Source organism: Kogia breviceps, chromosome 14, assembly GCF_026419965.1.
Source record: "Kogia breviceps isolate mKogBre1 chromosome 14, mKogBre1 haplotype 1, whole genome shotgun sequence".
NCBI classification, from domain to species: Eukaryota; Metazoa; Chordata; class Mammalia; order Artiodactyla; family Physeteridae; genus Kogia; species Kogia breviceps.
In genome coordinates, this window is record NC_081323.1 from 60,057,918 (window position 1) to 60,076,458 (window position 18,541).

At 53.9% G+C, this 18,541-nt stretch overlaps 1 protein-coding gene and 1 long non-coding RNA gene across 10 annotated transcripts in view; one reads left to right on the forward strand and one right to left on the reverse strand.

Moving 5' to 3' along the window:
* The window catches only part of LOC136792522 (uncharacterized), a 118,468-nt gene extending 118,188 nt beyond the window's left edge, over positions 1–280 (reverse strand). The window contains exon 1 of the long non-coding RNA XR_010836431.1: positions 229–280. This is a non-coding gene — a long non-coding RNA (uncharacterized lncRNA). The remainder of the gene's footprint in view (positions 1–228) is intronic.
* Positions 281–324: 44 nt separating this feature from the next.
* On the forward strand, positions 325–18,298 carry METTL22 (methyltransferase 22, Kin17 lysine). 9 transcript variants are annotated; one of them, XM_067012623.1, is made up of 12 exons: positions 325–424; positions 1,855–2,000; positions 3,468–3,634; positions 5,225–5,593; positions 9,861–9,901; positions 9,990–10,134; positions 12,827–12,898; positions 14,268–14,321; positions 15,332–15,412; positions 15,584–15,686; positions 16,784–16,952; positions 18,188–18,298. In XM_067012623.1, exons 3-12 carry the CDS (start codon positions 3,481–3,483, stop codon positions 18,251–18,253), a joined length of 1,254 nt encoding a protein of 417 aa, XP_066868724.1. In that variant the 5' UTR covers positions 325–424; positions 1,855–2,000; positions 3,468–3,480; the 3' UTR covers positions 18,254–18,298. The 9 variants fall into 9 exon arrangements, with proteins under 9 accessions (XP_066868724.1, XP_066868723.1, XP_066868722.1 ...); XM_067012622.1 differs by lacking the exon at positions 1,855–2,000; XM_067012621.1 differs by lacking the exon at positions 1,855–2,000 and having other exon boundaries at positions 329–420.
* The last annotated feature ends 243 nt before the right edge of the window (positions 18,299–18,541 follow it).

Below are 18,541 nucleotides of genomic sequence, written 5' to 3' on the forward strand. Positions count from 1 at the left end.
AATGAGTACTAAGAGCAGGGATAACGATAATTAGTATATAGCTAGTATGCTGGTTAACAGCGCAGGCTCTAGAGCCCTATTACCCGGGTTCGAATCCAAGCCTTGCCACTTAGTTGGGTGACCTGGGGCGACCTAACGGCCCCCCTCTCGCAGACCCGTCCCACCCAGGCCGGCCACCCCATCAAACCCGAGCAGGTGAGAGCAAAGCTGTGCAGGCGCGAAACTCACCTCCTCACAGCGGAACCAGTCTGCCAGCGACGCTGGCACGCGTGCGCGATTCGGCAGGTAGGCGTGGTCACTGGTGACGAGGAGGGACGCACGCGCAGGGGTGGTGCCGCGCCTGCGCAGGCTGCCTGCAAATGGCGGACGCTTGCGCACCGTGTTGAGGGTTTCGGTTGGGACTTCAGGCAGCGGCAGGCGGTGGGTAAGCCCGTGGGAGAGGCGGCGGCACGCGGAAGGGTGCAGGGAGCCTCCTGGCACCGAGCCTAGCCTTTAAGTGCGGGCTCCCACGGGCCTGAAGCCTAAGTCCCCACTCAGCCTCAGTTTCCCCTTCTAAGCTAGGGTGTGGGGAGAAGGAGTCTATGCCTTCCTCTGGGTTTCCGTTCGGGATCCACGCACCCCCCTCGGTTTTGGATTAGGAAGGGAGGGTGATGCCCGAGCTGTGACTGCAGTTTGAGAGGGCTATGCATAGCTCGCCAGCTGGAGTTAAGGGACGCGGCAAGACAGAACGAAGAGCCCCGAGGGCCGAGGACCCTGGAGCCCCTGACTACGGCTCCGCGCCGCGGCCAGGGCCAAGTCTTTGCCCCACAAACCCGGGCCTCGGTTCCAGAATCGCGCCTACTTCCTGATTGTTGATGACCTTGTCACACCTGGCAGAGAGAAAGCCTGGGAGGCGGGGAGGCATTTCAACCCCCAGATCCCAGCAAACTGTTTCTAGTGGGCACTCCTGACAGGGTTAGGATGACAGCGTCTGCGTCTGGCCCCCACAGCCTTAGAGGAGCCAAGGACACTTGTCAGCTGCCCAAAGGAGGAAGCAGAGGTCCCATCTGCAGTCGGGGTGTCCTTTTCCTCCTCCGCAGTGAGAAGAGGGGACTGAAGCCCATCCAGCCCCAGCATTCCCAGACAGAGACTATGAGTCAGCTATTCCTAAACAGAGAAACTATTGCCTTATTACATCCTCCAGCGCATCATTTAATAATTATTCTTATCAACACTATAGTGGTATTTCCTATTGTCATTTATTGAGCACTTACTATGTCCTGAACCCTGAAAGTGATCATTGTCTCATTTAATCCTCACACAGATGCTAAGACAGGTATAAAGTGCCTCTGCATTCCCAGAGATCTGGTTCTAGGAAAAGCCCCTTAAAGGGAATCCACTTAACCTAGTACTCCACTGTAGAGTGCGTTTCTTGGGAGACCTGTGCAGGTTGGATTTTAAAATTGAAATTTCAACTAGAAATTAATACGGGTTTGGCTTTTCTCTGTATTTAAGAAAATTTGGTATGTGGTTGCAATATTTTACCCCAGGACCTCTTTCAGTCCCGGGAGAGCCACATCTGTCTTTAAAACGAGTGGTCATGGTAGGTCTAAGCTGTATTTATACTGGATCCTCTTCCTGGATCCATCCTAATTTTTGCAGTCCTCATTGGTTGAGGACTTTTGCCTGAGGGTCGAGCATTTCTTCTCCATTGCCCTCTTTGACACCATGAAATCCTGCATCCATTTGCCAGATTCACAGGCTCTTCACAAGCCACTTGCTTTGTGCTGGCTTATAGTGTTAGGAAAACCAGCAAGGGGCGACTCTTTTATAAAAATGTTTGTGTTGGTACAACTTTTGCTTCCCCGTGGAAAGTACTTAAATGTAGGCACTCCAGTTATGTGGACTCAGATTGTGGACAGCCTGGGTTATGAAGATCCCATTTTCCAGTTGAAGAAATGGAGGCCTGAGAGGTCTCATGACATGCGTGGGGCACACACGTAGTGCACACACCTACCCAGGTAGGAACGGTTCCTGTAGTAGGTCAGGGATTGTGGGCAGGTTTGGGTCAAGCATCTGAAACCAAGGTTTTATTAACAATTGCTGCGGACCAAGGGCTCTGCTCAGCACTTAACACCCTTCCCCCACATATCTCCCCCCATCCCCCCACCTACTGCCAACCCTGCAAGGCAAGAATGTAGCTGCGGAAACGGGTCCAGAGAGGTGGAGTAATTTTCTCAAGGTCATGTAGCAAGGAGGTAGGAGACTGGGTTTATACCTGCTCTGCCCAGCATCACAGCTCAAGCCTCTGTCTGCACGCGGCTGCTGCTGTTTAATGCTTTTTGATGAGGTGGAACATTTGGATGGAGGGAAAGCCTTCCTGTTTTTGACTACCTTGCCTCCAGCATAGTTTTCCAAATTTTAGTTATTGCTGTGTCGCCTTCATAATTTTTCCATATCTGTATATCACCTGTACAGTGATTCCCTTAGTTGCTTTTCCTTTAAATCCACTCACTTTTTTTTTTTAAGTTAAAAAGGTTTAAAAACAAATGATATATGGGCACCTGGGGCCAACTTCTAGAAGAAAAAGATTATAGGGAAAACAACTTCTAAATGCAAAGCATAAATTGTGATTGAATACTGGTTTAGGAAAAACTAGCTGCAAAAGACGTTTGGCTGTCAAATGGAGAAAATTGATCATGAACTGAGTTTTAAATGGTATAAGGGAATCGTTAATTGTTTTAGGTCTGCTAATGGTCTTATGGTTATGTAGGAGCATGTTCTTAGGAGACAGATGCTGAAGAATTATTTAGGGGGTAAATGGTGTGATGTCTAGAAGGTGCTCAGTTCAGGGGAGAAAAAACCTAGATAGATGGATTGATTGATCATGTGAAAAAGCATTAATGATCATTGAATCTAAGCAGTGGGTATATGGCTGTTTATTATGCTATGCCCTCAACTTGCTATTTGAAAATTTTCATAATAAAAAAATTGGAGGGCTTCCCTGGTGGTGTAGTGGTTGAGAATCCACCTAATGATGCAGGGGACACGGGTTTGTGCCCTGGTCCGGGAAGATCCCACATGCTGCGAAGCGGCTGGGCCCGTGAGCCATGGCCAGTGAGCCTGCGCGTCCGGAGCCTGTGCTCCGCAACGGGAGAGGCCACAACAGTGAGAGGCCCGCGTACCACAAAAAAAAAAAAAAAAAAAAAAAAAAAGGAAAAAATTTAAAAGGGAAGGAAAACTTTATCAGTATAAATAGAAATGTAGATCTCTTGCCATAAATAAACGATTACTATGAAAATGAACACAGTGCAAAACAAAATAGCAGTTCTAGTTGGATTCTGTTCCCTTGCCAAGGCTCTGAGACTTTCTCCTTCAGGAAGAATTAAGAGAGGATTGAAAAGGGAGTTCTCTGCCACCTGGCTGGGGTCGTTTATACTGTTCCCCTCTGGGACCTGCTGTCCTGAGGACTTGCTCTCGCCTCTCAGGTGCTGCTGTCCCATGGTTGATGGGGAGCCCAGGCCATGGTTGCCGTCTTCCGCCCCGGCCATGGACGAGATCACCTTCAAAAGCGACACCGTGCTGTCAGACGTCCACCTCCACACCCCGAACCAGAGACATCTCATGGTGCGGCTGAGTGGCGTGGGGCAGCCCGGTAAGGTCCCTGCACCCCAGGGAGCCCATTGTGTTTCCTGCTTTCTCACAGAAAAGATTGGGAAGACCGAATTGTTTAGCTTATCCTCACACCACTTCTTAAGTGCCCTTGTTTCACTGAGCAAACCCCTGTGCTTTCCCAAACACCTGCTCTGTGCCAGACCTGCACGCGATGCCCGGAACGCAGAGGGAATGAGTCCAGCTCTGCCTTGGGGGAGCCCACGGGCCAGTGGGGGAATCAGGGCCCAGGGACTCCCCCAGCCCACTGCCCCTACCCCCGGCTGACTCCTCCCACCAGGGCTCCCTGGTTTTTCTCCTGCACACACTCCCTCACTCCTCTCCCCAGCAGCCCAGGGGTCCTTTGAAAACTGCAAACCACACCACTGCCCTGATTTAGACCCTCCAGTGGCTTCCCTGGCTCTTAGAAGGAAATCAGAGCCCTCACCCTGGCCTGCGAGGCCCAGTCCCACCGGCCCCTGCCCGTGTGTCCACACTTCTCTCTCCCGCCCTCGCTGCTCAGCGGCCACTTTCTGCTCCTTTCCGCCCCTCACACACTGCCTGTACCTTCCTCTCTGAGCACCTTTGTTCTTGCTTTTCACTCTGCCTAGAATGTTCTTCCCTCCCTGGCCACCCTCCCCAGCTCCGATCGCTCTGTTGTATTTGCTTGTTGTTCTGGTGCAGTTCATAGCTCCCCTTTCCCTCATGTCCCAGTTTGGATTCCAGGATTCAGGAAACTGAGGCTCAGAACAGATAAGTGAGTTGCCCCAGGGTCAGACAGTCGGGGGACGTGGAGGACTCTGGCCCAGGACACCCCCTGCCTCCAGCCCAACTCTCCTGGCACCCATACTCTTACCAAAGCCTGTCCCAGTGACTTTCTGGCCACCAGGTGGCGAGGGACACAGTATCCTTGTCCTCACTTCCAACCTTAAGGCTGAACAGTGCAGTGAGGAGGGCAGAGGCGTAGGGGTTGAGTAGACTGGATTTGAATCCTGCCTCAGCCACACCCACAGCTGTGTGACCCTGGTCAGCTCACGTAACCTCTGAGCCTCAGCCTCCACATCTGTAAAACAGAGTGACACTGGGACTTCCCTAGTGGTCTGGTGGTTAAGACACTGCACTTCCAGTACGGGAGGCATGGGTCCCATCCCTGGTCAAGAACCAAAATCCTGTAAGCTGTGTGGCACAGCCAAAAAGATTTTTAAATAAAAACTAAATAAATAGAGTGACGCTGCTACTTCCATAGCCACTGTAAGGGGTAAATGAGGTCTTGTGAGCCGAGCGCCTGCAGTGTAGGTGCTCATCAGGGGGGCTGCTCTGGAGGCTGCAGCGTCACGGCCGAAGCAAACAGACCTTTTCTGCTGGTTTTTATGATATTTCCACCTGGCCTTTCTTTTTTTCTTTTCCATTATGGTTTATTTACTGGATATTGAATATAGTTCCCTGTGCTATACAGTAGGTCCTTGTCCTTTTTTTTTTTTTTTTTTTTTTCACCTGGCCTTTAAAACTCTTCCCAGGTGGGAATCGAGGAAGGGAAATAGAAAAGGAGACAGTTTGGAAATATTCTGCTTTTGTGTTTTGTCTTGCCTTTCAGTCTTCCTGTCCCAGTTCAAGCTTCTGTGGAACCAAGCCTCTCAGACATACTCAGGGGCTGAAGGTGGCAATCACAGAGCCCATCACACAGAGGTGATTCCTCCCGCCATGTCGCCTCCGGGGAGCGGCTGCAGCAGCGAAGGAGTCTCCTTCCAGGCTGGGGTTGATGCCACCAGCCAAGAGGGGGTGGCAGCTCAGCTGGACGAGGATGGGGATTTGGACGTTGTGAGAAGACCACGGGCTGCCTCTCCCTCCAAGCCCTCGGGGCCTCCGAGAGACAAGGTACATCCCATGATTCTAACACAGGAGGAAGATGACGTCCTGGGAGACGAAGCACGAGAGAGTGGCCCCTACGACGTCATCAAAATAGGTAAATAAAGGGCTGCTCACCTGCCGCCAGGCGGTCGGGGCACAAGGCTGCTGAGCGTGGGCCCATCCAGGCATCTCAGGGCAGGACAGGTTAGCAGAACCGGCGTCCAGACACTGGGAGCCAGTAGTGCCGCTACCAGCAGGGGAGCTTGCCAAAGTGCTGTCCGGTCACCCTCCTGCCCCAGACTCTTCAGTGGCTCCCCACTGCCCTCAGGACACAGTCCACATGCTCAGCATAGCTCCGGGGCCCCTGTGTGAGGTGGCTCCACCCTCCTCTCCAGCCTCAACTCACACCAGTCTCACCCGCTCACCCTCCATGCGCTTTCTCCCTGCGCACTTCTGCGCCTCCTTCCCAGAGGGCTTGCTCCCTAACACATTCCTGATTGTACAAGTCCCAGCTTGGCCGTCACCTGCTCCGGAAGCTTCACTGCTGCTGCCTCCTGCATCAGTACTCTGATCCTACGTAGCATGCCAGGGTGTGGGTCAGGGTTGTTTGTGGAAGATTCGGCCCGCAGGAGCCCGCAGCAGGAGCCATGGCAGAATCTGGAGCTGGAGCAGGGCAGAGGGGGAGGGAGGGGGAGGGAGATCCAGAGTTTACCTGGAGGAGTGTGTGGGCCCATCAGATGGGCTGGGAGCTGGGAGCTAGAAGCTGGGGGCGTGGGGGGTGGGAGGAGGCAGGGATGCAGTGGCAGGAGAGGCGGGGCGGAAGGAGGTTTCAGCAGGCACTCAGGCAGGGCCCAGAGCATCAATGCCTGGGCGTAGGGGCAGGCAGAGGGCTTTGGTGACTCGGGGATTTTGATCTCTGGAAATGCCAGGAGTGGAGAGCAGCCAGGGCAGGAAGGAAGCCAGCGACGATGAGGCACCTGTTGTGATTTGATGTTCACCTTCATCACCTCACATAGTCTTCTCAGCCTCTCTGAGGGGTCCTACAAATGAGGAAGTGACGAGCCCAAGGCCGTGCAGTTTGGGGGCAGGGAGGAAGGTTCTGAGTCCACGTGATCCATCTCCACAGCCAGAGCTGTGGCCATCCCCAGCACTGCTCTGATGTGAGTCTGTTCACTGCGATGCAGGGTCCTGGATGGTGCCTGAGGTCCCAGGTAAAGGCCTCCCCCAGCACTGGCCTGGGTTATGCACATGGGGTCCACTGGGCGCTCTCAGAAACCCAGACAGAACAGCAGCTCTGATAGCCATGCGGTCATCCGTTCAGCAGACAGTTACCGAGTGCCTGCTGGGTACCAGGCAGGCTGGTTCTAGACCACCCTGGTGGGGGCCCTACTCTGTTTTCTGTGGATTACCTCTGGTCCTCATGGCCTTTCCAGGGATGAGTATTCCCATTTCACAGAGGAGGGAACTGAGGCTCAGAGAGCTTGAGGAACTTGCCCAAGATCACAAAGCTAGTCAGTGGCAGAGCCTTGACTCACACTCAGGTCCGCCCGACACCACAGCACATGTTTCTTACCAATGTCACGTGATCAGAACATTGTAAAGTTTTATTCTTGGGGGTCGACGACTGCTCCTTTCCCTCAGCCCTCACTTAACTGGCCTCCCTGAAGAGGGGAGCAGCAGACCTCGCAGGGAGCTGTTTGGCCTCCAGGGCGCATGTTTAATGTTCCGGGAATTTCCCATCCTGCAAGCTGAGAACAAAGTCCCACGGGGCAGGGTAGGGTCCGTGTGCCGCCAGCTCCACTTCAGTGCCTGGAAGTTCACCCTCCTTTTCAGCTCACTGTCACTTGGTCCCTACCTGCCCTGAGAGAGGAGAATAGAAAGGTCATTGAATACCTGAGCTTAAGCAGTAACTCCTAATTATTCCATCCTCAGCTGTACACTCACATCTGTAAAATGTGACACAGGGGAAAGGGTCCTTCCTGGTCTCAGGATCCTGTAGAGCTCCTTCACCCCTCACAAGCCAGGGCACCCCGGACAAGTATCCTGCCCACCCAGAGCCTCAAGTTTTTGGACCTATGAAAGGGGGTCGGGGAAGCTGCCCTCCCTGGGTTTTGGTGGTGATTTAATAAATACTGCCTCGTAAGTGCTCTTGCAGGGCCTGGTGCAGAGCAGGTGCTAAGCAGGTGTCCCTCCCCTGGCCACTCTGTTCCTCCCATTCGTAAGCCCAGCCTTTTTTTAAGGTTATAGACCCATTTGAGAAACTGATTAAAATAAAATTCCCTTAGGGGGAGGAGAATGTGTTTTCCAGACTACTTCAGGGGATTGTCAAAAATCTAAAGCTTAGGGCTTCCCTGGTGGCGCAGTGGTTGAGAGTCTGCCTGCCGATGCAGGGGACACGGGTTCGTGCCCCAGTCTGGGAAGATCCCACATGCCCCGGAGCGGTTGGTCCCATGAGCCATGGCCGCTGAGCCTGTGCGTCCGGAGCCTGCGCTCTGCAACAGGAGAACAGGAGAGGCCACGGCGGTGAGAGGCCCACGTACCGCAAAAAAAAAAAAAAAAAAAAAATCTAAAGTTTATCCATGGACCTGCTAGGAATCCACAGACCCAAGGTTCAAAGTAAATTATGATCATTTTCCCCACTTTATAGATAAACTGGGATGCAAAGAGAACTCAGAAGAGGCAGGGCTAGAACTTGGGCTCTCGCATCCCGAGTCACATGCCTTTTCCATCGGCCTGTGACTTGGGCAAGCACTTTAACCTCTCAGAGTTCAGTTTTCTTGTCAGAAAAATGGATATAATTTCTGGTTGTGAGGAACTGAGAGAGATGGCACATGTAGAGTTCTTAACACAGTGCTTGGTGCATAGTAGGTGCTCAAAAAACGTGAGCTGCTGTCAGCTTTCATTCCAGGGGACTGATCTGAGTATGGAGGAGGGAGACGGGCTGAGGAGGAGAGTCTGGGTTCCTGCAGGTCTAGAGACAGTCCTGGTAGGGGCAGGGTACAGCTCAGATACTAAGACTGTCTGTCTAACCCCATTTGCTAACCCTGGAGTTTCTCGTGTGTTCCTCAGGCTGGGCTTTTATGTTCTTAAGACGCCACTGGAATTGATTAAATATAAAGTGTGACTTTCCCCTGCGGCAGGAGCTCCCTGCCCTTGACCCTGGTTAGGGAGGCCATTGAGCCCATGAATGAGGTGATGTTATTTCTGTATCTTGTAAAGGAGCAAACTGTGGCTCTGGTGCTAAGTTCAATGACTCATGCCACCGGCCAGACTGCGTGACTGAGCCTGGCTCACACGCAGGTCTTCCTGAGCTCGGTGCATGTTCTCACTCAAGGGAAGCTGAACACCTCTTAAATGCAGCTGGAGGCAAAACTTAAGTCCACGGGCCCCCTCGGAGAAAAGACCAGGTATAGATGACCTAGATCCCCGTGGGAGGGTGCCCCTGGCTCAGCCAGGCAAACTGGAAGGAGACAAAGAAAGATGGGAGGAGGGGAGACGCGAGCCCCAGCCAGGGGCCAGTGGGCCAGGGACAGTGCGCCGTGGGGCTGCAGAGACTGGGCAGGATGGGGGGAGCTGACACTGAGGGTCCGGAGCAGGGCTGGAAAGCGAGGAGGCCTCTTCTCACACACGTGCACACGTACTCACACACAGACACAGACACATACCCCTTCAGCCTTGCTGTCCCCCCGCCCCCGCCCCACTCCCTGCTCCTGGTTTGATGTGAGCCTGGGGTTTGATGTGAACTAGTCTGACGAGCCTGTGAAGCTTCCCTGCCGTGCGTGTGTCATGGTGTTTTGATGGCCGTCACCATCTTGCTTAAAGATACAAGAGCCAGTTCTTATTTAACAGGAAAAACGTTTGCCGTCATTCCCTTTTCTCCTAGATCTCATAGATCTGTTCTCCACCTCCCCGCAACAACCAGCACCAGATTTTGTCCTAATGTATTTTGTGCTTGAGAATACTTCCTAACATACTTATTTTTCATCTAAAAAGGATATAATCTGAAACTTATTTTGTTAACTTCTAGTGTGGTTCTGAGTATAAGAAAATATTTTGGAATGAGTTGTGATTATTATTCTCATACAGTTGATCAAAAGAACATAAATATATTATGATCGTAACATGCTGTTACTGAACATAAAAAAGTGGAGTGTGGGGTATGTGTGTTTGATTAAGTTGGGCCAAGTCCTCCTGTGACCCGAGTCTCTGGGCTGCGGGCAGAGAGACCCAGGGATCTGAATGAGAGTGACACTCACACGCCCCCTCCTGACTGTAGCCTGGCCTGTGTTTCTGCTGCCTGCCCCGCACCCTGTCTGTCTCTGTTCTGTCCATCCCTGTTTTCACGGTGGCCCTTTCTCTCTCTCGGTTTCTGTCCCGTCCAGAGCACACCATGGCTACCCCCCTGGAGGATGTTGGCAAGCAGGTGGGTAGATCCCGTCTGCTTCCCACGGCCCTGAAGGGTCTCTCGGGAGCCACAGGCCACCTTTGTTCCTGGTCCCTCTCCTCTCCAGGTGTGGCGGGGCGCCCTGCTCCTGGCGGACTACATCCTGTCCCAGCGGGACCTCTTCCAGGGTCGCACGGTGTTGGAGCTCGGGGCGGGCACCGGGCTGGCCAGTATCCTCGCAGCCACCGTGGCGCAGACTGTCTACTGTACAGGTAACGCCCCGACGTCTCAGGCTGGGGGGGAGTAGGCTCTTCACAGAGCGTGTGCTGACTAGATACAAAGTGAGGAGGGAAACTGGACACCAGACCTTGGCTGCTCTTGACTTTGCCCTCCTCTTTCGCTGCTTTTCTCCACCATTTGCTGTTTTCTCAGCAACGTGAAGATGACCCGGCAGGACCGGCGGGTGCAGGACCGGTGGGTGCAGGACCGGTGGTTCTGCTGGTACCTCTGTTCACACCCCTCAAAAGAGTAAACATCTCAGAAAGCCATGAGGGATATGCCTCTCATACGGCTTAAAAACAAGCTTCTTATTGTTTTTCTGATTATGGAAATCTTGCCTATTCTCCGTGGAAAATTTGTAGAACAGCAAATAACATTTCCTCGTAATTTTACATTCCCCATATAACTTCAACAATATGCAGTTCATTGCATGCCCACTACATGCCAGACACAGTTCCAGATGCGAGAGACCCAGGAGTGAATGAAACAGATCAAGTCGCTGCACTCAGGGAGCTTTAGAATCTATTTTTTAATGTTCGTATTTTTAATGACCAGGTAATATTTTGTCCCTTTTTTTTTTTAACCATTCTTATATTACTCGTCATTTTGGCTGTTTTCATATGTTGTGTTTTGTTTTGTTTGCATTTGTCTGTTGCACTGCAACAAATACCTTTGTGCATCATTGTCTGATAATCCTTAAACTAGATTCCTCGAAGTAGGTGGGACCTTTCTTAAGCTTTTGATACTTATGGTCAAATGATTGCTTTTAAATTTTTTATTTTGAAATAATATTAGGTTCACATAGAAGTTGCCAAAATAGTATAGAAAGTGCCATGTATCCTTCACCCAGCTCCCCCAGTGGTAACACCTTCTGTACCATAGTTTGGGGATCACACCAGCAAATTGACACAGTGCAGTACTGTCAGTTACACTCCAGATTTGCCGATGTGCTTTTTTAGGGAGAGTATACCAGTTTATAAGAAAGTACAATAGTATCTTATCAGGTAATTATTGTTAGTGTCATTATGTTTTAAATCTTCGATATCTGCTAGGCAGGAAGTGGTGCTGCTGACGTGCTTTGCATTTTGTAGATTCCTAGTTGACATTTTTGTGGCGCAGTCTTTTGCTTCTGAGCTAGGAAAGGGGAAGCTAGGGGTGGCCTGGGAGTCGGGCGTACTTTACAGATACCCTGTGTAAGCCACCCTGTTTACTCCGCCTTGACAATTCAATGTAAATCGCCAGTGAACTTCTCAAGAGTCAAGCTGTAAAGCAACACACCAGGGCTGTGCTCGTGCCTAGCGCATGACAACAGCATCTAATCAAATTATCTCACCCTTGATAGAGATTTACTGGAGAGGAAGAGAGCTTGCATCCTGTCAGCACATTCCAGTTAGTAGAGCCTTTTCATGAGCATCAGCGCCTTTAACCTCACAGTGACCCTGGGCAGTCACCGGGGAGCCTGTCACCATCCCCTCCATCCAAGTGGGCAGGGTAAGGCTGAGGTCAGGTGGCTGGGTGAAGGTCACATACATGGCCGCTGGCTCACAGCATGGTGCCTCTCATCATGTGGGGGGCTCAGGCTGTTTTCTGTGGAGCAGGGTTCTGTGGGCTCCCTCGGGGGCTGGCCAAGGGGTGGAGGGCGGGGGCAGCCCCAGGTCTCTGGGTCTCCCACCCCCGCTCAGCCATCGCTGCTCCTCTCATATGTGCTTGGCGTGTTAGAATCCCGCACAAGATCTGTTTTGACAAAAAGTACCATAAAGGCTTAAAAACTGCTGACCCTGTCCTGTGTTGTCAGGCACATACATCAGTATTCTCTTTACCCAGTGGCCCAGGAGAAGGGACAGGTGTGGCCCTTCGGTGAGCAGAGCCCCCCACACACACACCCCAGCTCTGCATGGTCCCTGGGGTGGAAACGATGGTCCAGTCCCGGGAGGTCTGCAGTGGGCAGGCGAATGCCATTCACGAGACCCCCTGTGCCCTCCACATGCACACTCTCCTAATAGGAAGTTAATTTTGGCAAAGCGCTGCCCCCACTGCCGTCAAGGATACACTGTGCTACAACTCACGTCTGCTCAAGTGACAGGAACCCCCATCTCATAAGAGCATCAGGTGGCTCGGGAGATGTGATGGCGGGACGGTGAGGCAGGCACCAGGGTGCTTGCCTCCAGCCTGCTTGAATGTGCTCTGTCTCCACCGATCACATCCAAACGCCCTCCTGGCTCCAGTCAGTTTTCTGGGGTGTCAAAGAGCGAGCCTTGTTGGAGTCAGAGACACCTGGGTTCAAATCCCAGCCCTGCCTCTGCCCAGCCATGTGACTGCCTGAGTCGCTTTGCCTGTGATAGGACTGTGACACGGCTCAGGGTCATTAGAAATATGGAGGGTGGATTCGGGAAGTGTGTGCATGTGTCATGTGCTCTAAGGATGCTGGGAGTTCTCACCTTCCCTGGAATGCAGAGTCTGTCCCCACCAGGACAGTCTTCTCTGATTTAAGGCAGAGATCATTAGAAAGAGCCTTAAGGTGAACATATTTCGTTTTAGTGTAAAACACACAGGAGAAACTTGCGTTTCAATTTTGCACATTTCTGCAGCCGTGCTGTTGGTACCAGCTCTCTGTCCAGACAGAAGCACAGAGATAAAAGTGTCGTCACAACTGGCACCTTATGGCTTGCCCTCCTGTCTTTCCAGATGTCGGCGCAGATCTCTTGGCCATGTGCCAGCGAAACATTGCCCTTAACAGCCACCTGACTGCCACTGGAGGTGAGGCCCAGTAGGTCCCCGCGGGGAGGGAGGTTTCCCTGTTTTGCAGGTGAGACAGACACCCAGAACCACGATACTGGGAGGCGGGGTTCTCCCTGCGTCCCTGGACACCCCAGTGAATGGAGGGAGCGGACGTCTTGGCTTCGTGTCACTTCAGATGCTTGACGGCTCTGTCCTCACCTCATCTCTTCCCACTCCCACAGCCATGTCCTACCTCCGCTCTCTCCTCCCTGCAGGTCGCAGGGCCCTACCTGGTCTCCCCAGCTCCTGTCTGACCTGCCCAAGCATCCAGAGTGACCTTTCTAAGATGCACCTGACCCCTTCACTCCCCGCTGAGCATCTTCCGGGGGTGAAGTCCGAGCTCTTCCTCTGGCTCCAGACCTCCTGGTCTGGCCCTGGCCGGCTATTCCTGCCTCCTGTCCTGGCAGCCCCGCTGTCCAGCACTGCATCCAGCGAGCCACAGGCTCACTTCACATGCTCTGCCCTCTGCCCAGAGCTCCCCAGGCCCTGTCGGCCTGACCATCAAGACTCCTGGCCCGCCGCAGGAGTAAGCTGCCATGACGGAGGAGCTGCCTGCCCAGGCCTCCTGCTCCGAGCGATCTGGGGCACTCTTCTGGACCCGGACCGGGTCATATGGCCCCACGGGCTTCAGAGCCTTCAGAGGTTTCTCATTGCTCTCGGAGTAGAGACCCAACTCCTTGGCTTGTCCGGACCCCGTGGGGTCTGGCCCTTGCCCGTCGGCAGCCCCTTCCCCACAGCGGCTCCCTCCGCTCTAGCCATCCTGGCCTTGCTGGAGGTTCCGTCCCCTTGGGGGCTTTGCTCTGCTCTCTCCTCCTGCCTGTTTCCTCTCCCTCTTCCTAATCATGCTCAGACCTCCAGGCAAGATCACAGTCCCCTTACAGACTCTCCTTACACCTTGAACCATGGTATTTTGACATTTGTTTGTGGGACTAGTTGATGGGCATCTGCCGCTCCACTAGACCACACGCTCCGTGAGGTCAGGGCCCTGTCTGATCCCCTGTGTCATGTTTGTTGACTGCCCAGGGCACAGCAGGCCATCAGCAGGCCTGGAAGGAAGGAGCAGGTGTGAAGTGCCTTCTCCTCAAAGCCTTCCCTGACACCCATCGACACGAGAGCCCTCTCCTCCCGTGCACCTGGCACGTCCTTTTCATATCAGTGTCTGCTCCCTGCCGGTCTCCTAGGACTGGGACGTCCCTCATGAATCTCTGTTCCCTGGGCCGACACCGGGCCTGATGCTTAGCACTCACAAAATGTGGGATGGATGGATCTTGGTGTGTAGTGGGAAGTTTTATCTTCTTTACTAACTGTGTTCAGAGTTTGGGGAGTTCCGCTTGTGTTTGTTTTACAGGCGGTGTGATTAAGGTTAAGGAACTGGACTGGCTGAAAGACGATCTCTGCACAGGTGCGTGGCCTCTTCTCTCGTGTCCCAGTTGATTCACTGTTTCCTTGTGCTGCCCCCAGGCCATCAGCCCTGTGGCCTTGACCACCCAGCAGAGTCCTAGCTCCATTGGCTGATGAGTGACCGCGGCCATTCTTGGTGCTGCATGCCAGGCACCCTACTCTCATTCTGTCATTCAGACTCACAGTATCACTGTCCAGTAGGTCCTATAGTCCGTAATTCCAGGGAAGACTGATGCTCAGAGAGGTTCATTGCCTGCCCAGGGTCACAGGTACCTAGCAGGTCAGGGTGTGAACCCAAGTCTGGGACTCCAGGGCCGAGACCGTTTGCCTGCCAGGAAGCAGCCTCCTGCTTAGCACCCGTCCTCTGCCTGCAGCAGGGAGTCGGCCCCAGGGGTTCAGGGACTGCTGGGTGGGGGAGATGTCTAAATTTCTTATGCAGACTGTTTCAGACCTGCACCATTGCTCTTTCTTTGTACAAGAACTTTTCTTTTCCTTGTCAGATGTCAGGTGAGGAAAATCATTGTTGAGTGCCCGTCACCTAGCAAGCACCTAGAACACTTGAGGTCCTTTGGTCTCCCCGACAGTCCTATGAGGGACTGTCTGGGCAGTCTGGGCAGACTTAATGGGCATTGTTATGCCCATTCTAGTGCAAACACTGTAGCCCAGAGAGGTGAAGCACCTTTCTTGGGGTCACACAGCAAGTCCACGGGGGCAGGAATGCCATGGGCAGAGGTGGAGATCGTTTTCTGCACAGGCTACTGGCCGAGTCATCAGTTCAGGCCCACATGGATAAGGTAGCCGCCCCGGCAGAAAGGGCGGGTTTTCCTCCTGCCCTGAAGTTTTCCACGTGTGTGGCGGAGGCGCTGGGATTCAGGGCTGCCTGGTGGTGCCCACTGCACCGAGCTTACCCGACCCCGTTTCTTCTCCTGAAGCTTCTTTCAGCCTATCTTGGTGAGAGCTGGTGGCCCACAGAGAAAGGGCTGAGCCCAAGGTGTTCTTACCCTTTCACAGATCCCGAGGTCCCCTTCAGCTGGTCGGAGGAGGACATCTCCGACCTGTACAGCCACACCACCATCCTGCTCGCGGCTGAAGGTGAGGGCGCCTCCGCGGCACAGCCGGTGTCACCGCATGTCGTCACGGGCCAGCTCCCACCACGGTTCTGTGCCACTTTCATTCTGAGTACTGTGACTGTTCATGTTGATCAAAGTGGGGCCCACTGAGGAATCATTTTCTCTGATACTTGCCTGTTTTCCTTCCCCACAGTGTTTTACGATGATGACCTAACTGATGCTCTGTTTAAAACACTGTGCCGACTGGCTCACAAGTTGAAGAACGCCTCCACCGCCATCTTCTCTGTGGAAAAGAGGTGAGCTCCTCGCAGGGCCAGACTCTCACCTTCCAGATGTGTCCTCATTGGTGTCGTCCTCATCACTTGCTTATCCAGCACCTGCTGTGGCCGGGCCTGCTGGTCCTTTACACACGTGCCCTCGTTTAATCCACTCACCAACGCCGTGTGCAGGCACTGCCATCCCCATCGCACATCCGACGGGAGGAGGGCTGAGGCGTCAGGGACCCGTCCAGGCCATGGCTTGGCAGTGAGTGCGTCAGAGCCCAGACACATGTCCGCTCCGCACCCCGGGCCTCTGCCCTTGCCCTGACACAGTCAGAGCCCCTCCAGGGTGTTTCCACCCGGATGTCCTAAAACATTAGGGCTCTTGTTGATGGAGTGACCATGCTGTGATAGACTCAGTGCTGGGCCCCCTACACATATTTTCCTCTAATTCTTGTGATAGCCCACAGCTTTTCTGAAGGCAATTTAGAATATATAGCAAAAACCATAAAACCAAACACACTGATTTTTTTTTTATTGGAGTATAATTGCTTTACAATGTTGCATTAGTTTCTGCTGTACAGCAAAGTGAATCAGCTATATGTATACATATATCCCTTCCCTCTTGGGCCTCCCTCCCCCCCCATCCCCCCATCTAGGTCATCACAGAGCACCGAGCTGAGCTCCCTGTGCTATACTGCAGGTTCCCACTAGCTGTCTATTTTACATGTGCGAACACACTGATTGACCCAGCAGTTCAGCATCTGGAACCGGCCCTGAGGAAGCGATCCCAGCCATGCACAGAGCCGTCCAGATGGACACATCTGTTGCAGCGTTGTTTACACCGATGACATCCAGGAGCCCCTTCAGGGTCCATGTGACCAGTGGCAACGTATGGACCCGATCACTCCGGTGTGATCTTGGGCACGTGCCTCCCCCTCTCTGAGCCCCAGTCCCCGCCGGAGCGGAGGCCGTAGCTGGCCCCACCTCCCAGGCTCTCCTGCAGATGCCGGAAGGCCGCGCACTGGCGCCCAGCACGCAGGAGGCGCTCAGTTAAAATCCAGCGCCGTGACGGGAGGGAGCAGCAGAACCTCTGGTGGTGACAGGCAGTGTGTGTCGCGGCTTGTGCACAGGCTGAACTTCACGCTGCGCCACCTGGACGTCACGTGCGAGGCCTACGACCACTTCCGCTCATGCCTGCGGCGACTGGAGGGGCTGACCGGTGGGCGCCTGCGCTTCGTGGTGGAGCCGGTGGACGTCTCCTTCCCGCAGCTCTTGGTCTACGAGCGCATCCAGCAGCTGGTAGGTGCGCCCGCCCACCCAAGGGCAGCTTGCTCTGACGTGAGGCTGTCTGCTGGAGGAGGCCGTGAGCCAGCCTCCAGGTCCAGCCTGGTCCGCGCTCTCCCCGCTGACCCCGACGCTGGGCTCTCTCCAGGTCCAGGAGGGCCTGCCTGGGCAACGGTCACCTGGCCTTAGAGCACTTCCTCTCGCCGCGGGCAGTGCAGACTCCAGGGGAAGTGGGGGCGGGGAGGGGGGTGCATTGCATGTGGGTTGCTCTTGACTGGGCTGAAGATCTTGATGTGGGAGCCCCAGTGCCAACGGCCACGTCTTCACTGTCAAAGTGTGTGGCCTCGTGGCCTAGGCGGGCTTGCCTGATGGCCGATGGCCCGTCTGACGGGGCAAGTGGAGTCCCGTCACATAGGCCTCTGAGCAGTAACCCCGATGACATGCTCTAGGTGCCTGCCGTCTCAGTGAGAGACAAGGTGAGTCCCGGCCAGGAAAGGGCAGGGCTGGGGTTAATCACTTCCTATTACAGTTTTAAAACCAGCACTAGGGGGAAATCTGGAAAGTCAGAAGACCCTTTAAAATCCCTTAAACTTCGTAGGAGCTGGATTCGTATAAGTCCCAAGGTCTTTCGTTCTCTTGGCCTCTTGTCTGCGGCCGCCCTTTGTCAGGGTCTTTGGAGACCCGGCCTGGCTCTTAGGAGGAGGGGCCTGCTCAGCGCGCTCTCCGGTCCCTTCCCCCAACAAGCGCGGCATTGCGTTCGTTCGTGTGTGCGGTTCCATGGGCGAGGAGGGCCTTCCCTTCGTCGCTCCGCGGCCTCTGAGCTTCCCAGGCCCCTCCTGCTAGTGAGGGTGCCAGGCTCCCACTAAGAACTTGGCGTGTTTTGTACCTTCTCCACCTGCCAACATTAAGAGGAGCATCACGTAGCCAAGAAATCAGCCCCTCTCAAAATCCAGCAGCCGTGCTACACGGCTCCCAGAACGGAGAAGGTGTGCAACTTGTGGCCATCCTGGTCCCTCTGACAGTGCGGCAGCCTCATGCCTCTCAGATCAGTGCCAGGACTCAGCACCCCGCTCCCCCTCCGCGGAGCAGCCCAGAGGGGAGGAGAGGCTCCCCGCGCTCGCAGTAGCCAGCACGCTGCCCCCTTTCCGCCTCTTGTTTGGGGCTTCCCTTCTGCTGATTACGTCCCTTTATGAAATGGTGAAGTCTCATTTGCACATCTCGGAATCTCCCCCTCTCTCTGTTTGCTGCAGGAGCTCTGGAAGGTCTTTGTGGAACCAGTAACGGTACCCATAGTGTCGGCAGACACAGCTTCTTGACTGTTCTTGTGATGTTTCTGATAAAATTGAAAGCTCACAAAGTAATGTGCTTGAGATGTTATTGTTTAAAAAATACGGCAAGTGGGCCTTGTGTGACCCAATACGGTTTTCTGCTTCCCAGCAGCAGCCAGAGAACGTTACTGCCCTAGGCTGGGAGTCCATTTGGTCGCATGTGGGTTTTATGCTGCCGGCTTGGAGTAGGTGTTGCAGGGTGTTTGAGAGCTGCTTGGTCAAGTTGGGCGGTGTTCTCAGCTTGGTTCCGCTGGAGCTGATAACCTTACCCAGGTG

Excerpts from the sequence above, each read along its gene's own strand:
- METTL22 (XM_059038430.2), top strand. The coding sequence starts at position 3,274 with ATGAAAATGAACACAGTGCAAAACAAAATAGCAGTTCTAGTTGGATTC. Across the intron at positions 5,594-9,860 it reads CTACGACGTCATCAAAATAG|AGCACACCATGGCTACCCCC; the intron begins GTAAATAAAGGG and ends TGTCCCGTCCAG. Across the intron at positions 15,687-16,783 it reads ATCTTCTCTGTGGAAAAGAG|GCTGAACTTCACGCTGCGCC; the intron begins GTGAGCTCCTCG and ends GCTTGTGCACAG.